Here is an 11706-nt window from a genome sequence, read left to right as displayed (position 1 = left end):
ATGTCTATGGAAGGGGGTGAGGCCTACAAGCCTCCTGGGTTATGTATTGTAGTTAATGTAGCCAGAGGAGGATGGAAGCTAGCTGTCCTCCAGCTGCACCATGGCGCTACGCCAGACAGTGCTGTTGAAGTTACTGCAGGCCTTCGTTGCAAAAAAGTTTTATTTAATCAATTATTTGGTAATATATTTAATATAGTTTTATCTAAAAAGGATAACTTTTTTTATGTTTCACTATTTTTATTTTTATGAAATTTCACTTAGGAGGATGGTTCTCCCCTTCCTCCTCTGAGGAGCCTCCACTGCTCAGGAGTAAATGTCAGTTGGCTTTTCATAGCAGAGTATTCAGAGGTCAAGACAGCAGGTGTTGTAGAGAGAGTCGAAAACAGCAGTTCCGGGACAAGGTAGCACATCCGGTGAGAGGGAGCATACTTAAATTCACACAGGTAGCATGCCCAATGAGAGGGAGCATACTTAAATTCACACAGAACACCAGATAAAACAGAATTACACCAGACAAAACAGACTGCCCCCCCCCCCCCCCCCCCCCCCCCCCACACACACATAGACTATTGCAGCATAGATGCTGAAGGCTGAGACGGTGGTCGGGCTACATTACAAGCCTTATTTCATAGTAATTAGTACTATAAATTATTCATCTTGTGTAGAGATGTCACACAGCAGACAGTACAAAAACCACCTGTGCAAAATTAAGCCATGCCCATAATGATAGGGGCGGGGCTTGTCATGTGCGCAAAGGTGCAGGCGGGTAGTTGGCAGATTGTAACCGTTCACTTCGAGGACGAGGAGAGGAGAGAGCTGTCTACATTTCAACTCTGGGAGCGATGGGACGCCAGCACAAATGTAAGGATTTGTGGAGTGACCGGGGTAAACTCAAGGGAAACTGAGTTGACTAATCGATAAATGGTTACGTCTTTGACCGTGTACGGTGGAAGTGAACCAGCGATAGTGCTCTGCAATATTTTCTCGCAGGACGGGAAAACTGAAATAATTCATAAACCATTACTTTTCCATACTGTCGAAGTTCTGCTTCCTGCATTCACTTTCGCCAGATCCGAGCGGAGGACAACCCATCGAACAGGAGACGAACTTCAAAAAGACAACTGACGCCTACTACCACCAAATTCGCTGTTCGTCCTGTGGCTCGCACCGGGCACGTGCGTTTAATGTTGGGTGATGGCGATATCAGGGAGAGTCCGAGCGCTCCTGTCATTGTTATGGGTTTTTCAAGGTAAGCTCATTTTGTTTCACAACTAGTCAGTTTATTTACCTTTTTTGTATTATGTAAACAAGTTTGACACATTTAACACTATTTCAAACATTATTGTCGTTCCAGCTCTGCGTCATTTATTTACACATAGGCGGTATGGTCATCAAAGGCTTGTGGTAGAAGTTATTTTTTCACATTGAACTACATTTTAGTCATTCTGTGTAGCTTTCAGAAGATGTGACATTGGAAAATTCCTCAGGCGATGTCAAAAACATGTCACAAATTGTTGATCAGATTTGGAACTGAGAGGGATGTGAGGTAGGCTACCACCTGTTTTATAAACATGATTGCACCTATGAATACCTAAATCAGGTGTGAAGACCTCGCGCTCTAGTCTAGGGTTCTAGCCTGATGAAAAGCATATCTTGGCTCCAAATCTACATGATTAGATATCAACAGATATTTTAGATTGATTAGAAATGTGGGAACAACTGTCTGTCCCAAAAGCATTTGCATGGTTTGTTACAATAGTGTTATATATATGTAATAGTGTTATAGTGTAATCTAGTTTTGTATTTTTTTTTATCTTCTTCAAAAAGTCAAATTACCCCGTGAGATTTAGCCCCTGAAATTAAGTTATCTAGTACATGGAGTAATAAAATATATCCTACATGTTTTTTTAGGTTGCAATTATTTGTCTTGTTTCAAAGCACCATTGAACCATGTGTTGGTTTCCTCAATAGTTGAGGGGAGAAAGGTGTGGTTTGCTTATAGCCTACCTATCTAACTGGCTACATACATTTTTTTAACCTGTCAGGACAGTTGCAACTATCAAAAAGCACTGTGATTCTGATGGTAGAGCTGTATATTTGAATCAGGTTTACTCACAGTTAGCCTATTGCAGGGATCATCGACAAGATTCAGCCGCAGGCCGATTTCTTTTTCTTGAGCGGATCCGGAACATAATTACAAATCATTTGTAGAGCGCAAATGGATCACAAGAAGCTCAAATAGATATAATATCTTTAAAAGATTTACAAAATTCAAAGCTGATATGCTGGTGTTTTTAGTCTTTTTAATCCCCCAAAGTAAAATGTAAATGATTTGGGGGGCCGAATAAAACCACCTGCAGGCCGCCAGTTGGGAAACCCTGGCCTATTGTAACCCATGTTATGTTGAGGAACCCCCATACTAGATATGTGATTGACTCCCAGCAACAGTGAGATGAGCATTGTGGTTGTCACCTAACTGTCCAGACCACGCTGCTGAAGTCAAAGGAAGTTGTAATCCGCTGATTTGCCTTGGTGTTTTTTAACAAGGACAAGGTATAGCTTCACTGGCCGGCCTGGGTGGCGGTCTTGGCTGATGAGATTAAAGCGCAAGTGATGCTGACTGACTGGCTGGGGACTGGTATTAAAATGGCAAACATGGCGTTAGAGGGGAAGAATGGAGAAAAGAAGCAGTGGAACGAACTGGTTTAGATGTCCAGATTTGAATTTGAGGGCTCTAGGCCAAGGATTTTCAAACCTCTCCTCGGGGATCCACAGCTGTTCCATGTATTTGAACTATTCCAGTTAACACACCTGATTGTAGGATAGCCAAGATTAGGGTGACTAAAGCTCAATGGAGGCCAGAATTTTTTTTTGTAAAACAACAGGAAAATACCATTGTCAGCTCACATTTGAACTCGTCATCTTTCTTCTCGATTCCAGAGGACATAAAACAATAGAGGTTAGATAGATATTGATTTTGAGACATTATATTATATGCCTTATATGTTAATGCTAAATTCCTGTTATTTTTCAAATATTTCTCAGAAAAACAAGCTGATCTCTGTGGAATGTCAACGGAGCTTTGAGCGTACGACAAGCTTTTTTATTTTGTAACCCTTTTACATTTAATTCAGCTTGTAATTTAATTCAGCGTGAGCAATTAATCACTAAGTAATCATAGTGTTTTATGGTAGGCAAAAATCTTTGGTAGCAAAGATGATTTGACAGTAGTACGGTTCCTCCCCTCCTGGAACGGAGGGAGCCAGTGCCTCAGAATTAGCTCCTCTCACAGCAGAGATCATTAGCAAGGCTAATGCCCAGTTAGATGGGACAATTATATATATATATATATATATATATACCCCCCACAACGCAGCCAGGATGTGTAGCACCTACGCAGTCAATATTTCACCTCATTAACTCCTACTGACAGTGAATAGCCGAACATCTTACACTGAGTTTGAATATTTGAATATTTATGGTAGACTCCTCTGTTTCTTTCCATTCTGTTAGTTGTTTGAGCTCCCTTCAGAATAGCATACAGTAGCCTTCTTTTATACACTGCCAATCTGTTGATGTGTCTGTCTGAATTAGCAGAAAGACAAAAGTAGCCTACAATGGTTGTGTTTTTAATGGGTTGAAAATAGGCCTGTCTTTGTGGCATGAATAATACTCAGTCGAACATATAGTACTGCGATTTATGTTGTCTGTCGAGTCTACTATGGTACAGTGTAACTCTGTGGGGAAGGAAACAGAGGTTCTGATGGTGAAGCTGAGTCTGACAATTGAGTGCAGTGAAGCGAGGCTGACGCACATTGATTGACTGCCGTCAAGGTGGCGGTGTTGGTGCTGCCACAGCCTGACAGGAGCCCTTCACCACATCTCCATCTATATCCTGTCCTCATGTGACTAATGATGCAGTGGAGGGCAGGCAGGGGAGGGGAGGGTGGGAATGTGGGAGAGGGGAATGTGGGAGAGGGGAGGGTGGGAATGTGGGAGAGGGCAGGGCAGTTAGTGCAGGCAGGGGAGGGAAGGTGGAGGAGGGCAGGCAGGGAAGTTGGGGAAGGGCAGGCAGGCATCAGGCAGGGCAGGTGGGAGAGGGCAGGTGTCACGTTAGGGAGGGGGAGGGAAGTGGGGTGGGAAGGCAGGAGAATGGAAGGCAGGGAAGGGGATGGCAGACATCAGGCAAGGGAGGGCAGGTAGGGGAGGGGGGAACGGAAGGCTCAGGTTGCCAGGGAGATGAGTTGAAACACAGGCCAGTGAGGCCATGCCACTATCATCCCACTCTATCAATTACTGACTGAGACAATGTGCTCCTTGCTTTGGCCTCAATAGTGTTTCAGTTCATTTATTCACCTTTAGGTGTTGATTTTTATGTAATTTGGTTTGACTCAATTTCACTTTTCATACATTGATGTCCAGGGGTTAATAGTATCATATTGAAATGTTGGATGTTCTGGACATGTGACAGTATGTAGAGGTAAGATGTGTAGCATGCCGCACGCCATAGATCAGAACAAAACCACATTCAGTTGAGATTTATATTGTTATTTTTTTAAATCGTGTTGAATCTAGTGGGAGGCTGGGGTGTTCTAGTCTCAGCTTCCTGAATATGTCATTAAGATAGAAGGGAATAATAGTTGTACATCCTCTATCTCTCATGCACCAACACAAACAGCCCTTTGTTAAAACGGAAACGTCTGGAAAAGCATCTTTCATTTACATTTTAAAATGTCTTGCCATTGATTTTCAAGGCAGGTTACAAAGGTGTGAAAACCTGCCTTTATTCTGTTGGCTTTGTTGTACAAGTAAGAGATGGGTTACCGGGTCAAAGAGTAGAGTTTTGTAGTGAGTTGGTGGAAGATTAGTTGTTTGTGTGTAATTGTAGAGCGATGGGATCCGTTGGTGTAATAGCAGAGGATGGGTCTGTGGTATAGAGCTGGTAGAGTTTGGTTAGCTCTTTAATGGTAAATGACAGGTTTGTAAAGCTAGATGGGTTTGTCAGGGGAAAGGGCAGAAGATGGCTGAGCTTGGACCGAGGAGGGGTTTTGGCTATGGGGAGATGAGAGATTAGTATTCGTTGAGGAGTGAGAGAGTAGCATGCGTTATCCTCTCTACAGGCCTCGGGGCCAGGTGGATGGGGTAGATTAGGTGTGTGACCTGGTCTTAGAAGGTGGCGCCTGGTTTTAGATCTTCCAGACCTGGTTTTGTGAGGCTAAGGACCTTCTAAGGAGGGTTCCCAGGGGAAATCTGGGAGCCTACTACAGGGTGAGAGAAAGAGTGTGTGTTTTACATTTGACTACAAATTCCCCTCCTGTGTGTTACCTTTCCCCCCTACTAGAATCCCAATACTTTAGTGAAGACAGCTTCTCCATCTTAGAGGGGGATATCAATAATTTCCAGGGACATGTACTTATCTGCTGTGACCTAAATGCCGGAACTGGATAAGGGGACTCCTACAGTAGGTACACCTATAGCTTATCTCTTGGCATTAGTACTGTAGACTAATTTATCACTGACCTCAACCGAGAGTGATTGGGTGGCAGGTAGCCTAGTGGTTAGAGCGCTAGTAACCGAAAGGTTGCAAGATCAAATCCCCGAGCTGACAAGGTCAAAAATCTGTTGTTCTGCCCCTGAACAAAGCCTAGGAACAGTGGGTTAACTGCCATCATTGAAAATAAGAATTTGTCCTTAACTGACTTGCCTAGTTAAATAAAGGTTAAAAAAAATACTCAGTGTTCAGTCAGCCCACTGACACCTATCAGATCACAGCAAAATAAAAAATCACGGTCTACAGAGCAGTACTCAATCATGAGGCATCAACGCCAAAGGAAGCATTTCAAAGCTGCAGGCTAAGTTTAAATCTAGACTTGGGTTTCCTCTATTGTAATCACTCCTCTTTCACCCCAGCTGCCATACTAACCCTGATTCAGATGACCATGCTAGATTACGGAGACGTGATTTATAGATCAGCGTGTAAGGGTGCTCCGGAGCAGCTAGATGTTCTTTACCATTCGGCCATCAGATTTGCCACCAATGCTCCTTATAGGACACATCACTGCACTCTATACTCCTCTGTAAACTGGTCATCTCTGTATGCCTGTCGCAAGACCCACTGGTTGATGCTTATTTATAAAACCCTCTTATGCTTCACTCCCCATTATCTGAGATAGCTACTTCAGCCATCATCCTCCACATACGACACCCGTTCTGCCGTTAAAGGTCCCCAAAGCACCCACATGACTGGGTTGCTCCTCTTTTCAGGTTGCTGCAGCTAGCGACTGGAACAAGCTGCAAAAAACAGTCAAACAGGGCTGATTTATCTCCATCTCTTCAAAGACTCAATCGTGGACACTCTTACTGGCAGTTGTGGCTGCTTAGTGTGATGTATTGTTGTCTCTACCTTCTTGCCCTTTGTGCTGTTGTCTGTGCCCAATAATGTTTGTACCATGTTTTGTTCTGCTGCCATGTTGTTGTCATGTTCTGTTGCTACCATGCCGTATTGTCATGTGTTGCTGCCATGCTATTTTGTTGTCTTAGGTCTCTCTGTTGTGGTGTCTCTATCATGATGTGTGTGTTGTCCTATATTTTTACATTTTCAATCCCAGACCCCGTCCCCGCAGGAGGCCTTTTGGTAGGCTGTCATTGTTACTAAGAATTTGTTCTTAACTGACTTGCCTAGATAAATAAATGTTAAATAAATTAAAAAATGTGCACTCTGCCCACAAAATGAGGTGGTGACTGAGCTGCACATCCTTACCTCCTGCCAAATGTATGACCATGTTCGAGACACATGTTAGAGACCCCTTCAGATTACACAGAACCACAAAGAATTAGAAAACAAATGCAAATAGTCCGGGTAACACACAATGCAAATAGTCCGGGTAACCATTGGTTACCTTTTCAGGAGTCTTATGGCTTGGGGGTAAAAACTTGTTGAAGCCTTTTTGTCCTAGACTTGGCACTCCGGTCCCGCTTGCCATGCGGTATTGGAGAGAACAGTCTGTGGCTGGGGTCTTTGACAATTTAGGGCCTTCCTCTGACACCGCCTGGTGTAGAGGTCCTGGATGGCAGGCAGCTTTTCCCCAGTGATGTACTGGGCCGTACGCACTACCTTCTGTGTGAGTCCTGCTTGCTGCTGCTGTTGAAGAAATCTTTGTCTAATCCGAGGTGAGTGATCACTGTCCTGATATCCAGAAGCTCTTTTCTGCCGTAAGATACAGTTGCAGAAACATTGTGTACAAAATAATTTACAAATATCGTGGGAAAAAATACATAATAGCACAATTGGTTAGGCGACCGTAATACGGTGGCCATCTCCTCCGGCGCCATCTTGAATCTAGCACCTGTACATAGCCCATCTGTAAATAGCCCATCCAACTACCTTATCCCCATACTGTATTTATTTATTTATCTTGCTCCTTTGCACCCCAGTATCTCTACTTGCACACTCATCTTCTGCACATCTACCATTCCAGTGTGTAATTGCTATATTGTAATTACTTCGCCACCATGGCCTATTTATTGCCTTATCCTACCTCATTTGCACACACTGTATATAGACTTTTTCTACTGTATTATTGAGGCTATTGTTTATGGTGCACTGTTAAAAAAAGAAAGTGTTATAAAAATGTTTTAACATGCTGCCACTATTTTGTGTGTGTTGGGAACCTGAAAAAGTGTTATTACAGGTAGACCTAATTGATGTTCTGTTAAATTGAGTTAATTAAGATGAGCACTTTGGTCATCATGGACATGAAAGGAAGCTTTAGAGTAGTCCTGGGCGATATATCAAATGAATTTGAAGAATCCAAATATATGTTTCGCAAGAATAAATAAAAAAAATGTAGTAGGGTGGGTAAAAAATGTTTTTTTAAAAACTTGTGCACAAACACGCGCACACACAAATCATAACCATGGACAGCCACATGATATTTAGCGCCATTGATTGGACTAAATTGTTTTTGGTATTGTTAAGTTTGTTTTCAGTGTATTCAACTAAGCATATATACAGTAGTTTTGTTGCTTTGATGTTGTATGTTTAATTTGAAATGGTGCTTGAATAGCGGTGCTCCTGTTTTCTTTGTGCTGACTTGTGGTAACTCTGTGATTCTAGATTGATAGCTGTTTAGTAAACTGTAAGAACATTAACATTGTATGCAATATTTGCTTTGTGGACTTCACAGGACAGATGTTGCTCTCCGGTTTTGTGATGAGAAAAGTATAGTTTAATTTATTCCGCCACTGTGTGACTGCTGTCTTTTTGTTGTCACAGCCTTATTATATATCACAGTGGCGTATGAACGAATGGGTTATATGTGTTGTTTGCTCTATCACAACAAAGGTTGTAATATGGCTTGTTTACTGGCTTGGCTTGTCTTCATTAGTGATTTTACCCCACGCACCGCTACTGGTATGGGCCAACAATTATTTTTAGTTCAGGTGTAACACTTGGACTAAAAGTTGAGTAAACAACAAAAAAACTCAGTGGAAACAGTTATTTAATAATAGATTTAGTTTTACAGTGTAGGGGGCTTAGGTGTTATTTGTGACAGACTGCTTTAAACAATGTACATTTTGTCAAAATACATCGAGTCATCATAATTTACAGCAACATTTGCTAAAGTTGCCCAATTACCGGGAGGGATGGGGGCAACTTTGTGTCGCGTGCGATGCTCAAGTTCAGAACGGTTGTCCAGTCAAAATCCACACAGCTCTGAAGTGCAGAGCCAGAGCTCTGACATTATGTATAAGTAATGTTACTGTACAGCCACTACATTCCAATTTAGGAGCTTATTACTGCCTAAATCAGCCATTTTACACCTGTATACGGGTACAAGTGTAAAGGGTTAACCTGTCTAACGATACCCTTTTTATGTCTCAACCCCGAAAATTGATGGAGAGCAGACCCTACTAAAACGTTAGTATCAATGCCCAGTTTCTGTTGCGTGCGACACTGCGGTACCATGTACCACTAGCAGCATTTTAGCCACAGACTGTTATGTGCTAGCTGTTTAGTCTGTTTTTATAAATGTGCAATGAGCATAAAAATACGCATTTATATAAGCAATGGCAAATTGTTCTCATTCTGAGAAATAAGCATATTCTTATCCAGGTATGCCACTTGAAATAAACTGGACAGCCTAGTATGGTGTTTAAACAGTTGGAGATGGACAGGAGGTGTGTTCATAACAGTTCAACTGTTCTACCTTGTTAGCTAACAAATGCATCCAAGTTGGCTAGACTTGGAAAATAAAGATTAGCTGGCAATTCACTAGCACGTGGGCTTGTGCTTAAGAGATTGTTTGAGACCAGTGTTAGTGTTCTATATTGCCTGCTACAAGACCTTGATCATTATTAGGGGATGTGCATTGTGCGTAGTTCTGGTAAATTTGTAACAAAAACTTAATTTTTATAGACTTGAATGCCAGATGAGTGGTTATTGCAAAAAAGCAGGTTAAACTATTTTGATAAAATTATAAAATAGTGGAACGTATGGTTGTGGAAGGCTTATATTTACCCTAGGTATAATTTCACAAGCCCTGAATTCATTAGATTATTTTTTGCCTTTTTGATATGCAATGTATTGAGCTTTAATTGTCCAACAAAACTTTATTTAGAGAAAACAACATAAAAAATGTAGACATATCGTTAATCGCCCATCAGTTTGGAAAAAATAAGATTGTTACGCCACATCGCCCTACATTAGAGACAGGAAAACAACATGGTTTGTTTTGGAGACGTGGAGAAAAACTATTCCATTAGGTTTTCAGAACTTATTAGAACAGCCATTTCCTTGAATTTGCTTCAGGCTAGTTTAATCAAATTAGCAATGGCACGAGGTACACACTGTATAAGTGTACTTGTCTGTGTGTATAGTTCACACTATGTCTTTGAAGGTAGTCACATGATCTGTTTACATATTCCACTAATACTATTTATTTGGATGGTCTCCCAATCAAATTGTCTGTCCAGACTATAATAGTTAACTATGTATGAACTTGAATGCATTTGAACTTGAAGGTTCCAAGCCAATGTGTTATTTGAATCGGGCCTGCTTTCTCAAAGGTAAACCTTGAGTAGTGGGGATTAAATTATGGTAATACACTATAAATACAGATGTGGACACCCCATCTAATGAGTATATGTGGATATTTCAGCTGACAAGTGTATAAAATTGAGCGCACAACCATGCAATCTCCATAGACAAACATTGACAGTAGAATGGCCTTACTGAAGAGCTCTGACTTTCAACGCGGCACCGTCATAGGATGCTACCTTTCCAACAAGTCAGTTTGTCAAATTTCTGGACTGCTAGAGCTGCCCAAGTCAACTGCAAGTGCTGTTATTGTGAAGTAGAAACGTCTAGAAGCAAAAACGTCTCAACTGTGAAATGGTAGGCCACACAAGCTTACAGAACGGGGCCGCCTAGTGCTGACGCGCATAGGTCGTAAAAAATCATCTGTCCTCGGTTGCAACAGAAACTACCGAGTTCAAAAGTGCCTCTTGAAGCAACATCGACACAATAACTGTTCTTCGGGAGCTTCATTAAATGGGTTTCCATGGCCAAACAGTCACACACAAGCCTAAGATCACCATGCGCAATGCCAAGCGTCAGCTGGAGTGGTTTAAAGCTCGCCGCCATTGGACTCTGGAGCAGTGGAAACGCGTTCTCTGGAGTGATTAATAACGCTTCACCATCCGGCAGTCCGACTGACGAATCTAGTTTTGGCGGATGCCAGGAAGTCGCTACATGTCCTAATGCATGTGCCAACTGTAAAGTTTGGTGGAGGAGGAATAAGGGCTGGTTTTCATGGTTCGGTCTAGGTCCCTTAGTTCCAGTGAAGGGAAATCTTACTGCTGTTCTAGATGATTCTGTGCTTCCAAGTTTGCAGAAACAGTTTGGGGAAGGTCCTTTCCTGTTTCAGCAGGACAATGCCCCTGTGCACAAAGCAAGGTCCATACAGAAATTATTTGTCGAGATTCGTGTGGAAGAACTTGACTAGCCTGCAGTGAACCCTGACCTCAACCCCATCGAACACCTTTGGGACAAATTGGAACGCCAGGCCTAATCGCCCAACATCAGTGCACGACCTCACTAATGCTCTGGTGGCTGAATGGAATCAATTCCCCGCAGCAATGTTCCAACATCTAGTGGAAAGCCTTCCCAGAAGAGTGGAGGCTCTTATAGCAGAAAAGGGGGGACCAACTCTATATTAATGCCCATGATTTGGGAATGAGATTTTCCACGTACTTTTGTAGTTTAGCTTATTAAACGGGTATCCACCCGCCCACCCAGTCCACCAGCAGCCAGCCATGTCCCGGTGCCTAATGCAACTGTGTTTGGAATCAAAGAGCAGCGCAGTGGCCAGATTAAGACGTGTTCTCTGTACGGTTGGGATCAGCCTGTCGCAAACTTCCTGCCTCCCCCTTAAAGCCAGCTTGGGCTGATAATAAGATTAGAGTTTGGAGAGACAGCTTAGTGACCTGTACTAAGATACATCAGCCATCCCTCATCTAATCTCCATGAGTGCCACAGGATTGAGCAGACTGGCTGGGGATGGGTTGGCTCCGAGATGTAGTTGGGGTTATGAGCAGTAAACATCTCTACTCAGCCTTTACACACAAGCATATGCAAATGTCGGCTTGGGCGGTGTACTGTGTACAGTCGTGGCCAAACGTTTTGAGAATGACACAAACACACAA

General features: G+C 42.5%; 1 protein-coding gene across 2 annotated transcripts in view; it reads left to right on the top strand.

Annotated features, from left to right (window-relative positions):
- Positions 1-760: 760 nt before the first annotated feature.
- The window catches only part of esamb (endothelial cell adhesion molecule b), a 68788-nt gene continuing 57842 nt past the window's right edge, over positions 761-11706 (top strand). The window contains exons 1-2 of one of the 2 annotated variants that reach the window (XM_020503306.2): positions 761-861; positions 1071-1249. In XM_020503306.2, the coding sequence (XP_020358895.1) occupies positions 1195-1249 (55 nt within the window). In that variant the 5' untranslated portion in view covers positions 761-861; positions 1071-1194. Of the gene's footprint in view, positions 1250-11706 lie in introns of both variants that reach the window. The other variant, XM_020503305.2, reaches the window with a different exon arrangement.

The sequence above is a fragment of the Oncorhynchus kisutch genome, linkage group LG15 (genome assembly GCF_002021735.2).
Source record: "Oncorhynchus kisutch isolate 150728-3 linkage group LG15, Okis_V2, whole genome shotgun sequence".
Classification (NCBI taxonomy): domain Eukaryota; kingdom Metazoa; phylum Chordata; class Actinopteri; order Salmoniformes; family Salmonidae; genus Oncorhynchus; species Oncorhynchus kisutch.
This window is presented reverse-complemented; position numbering and strand designations above follow the sequence as displayed.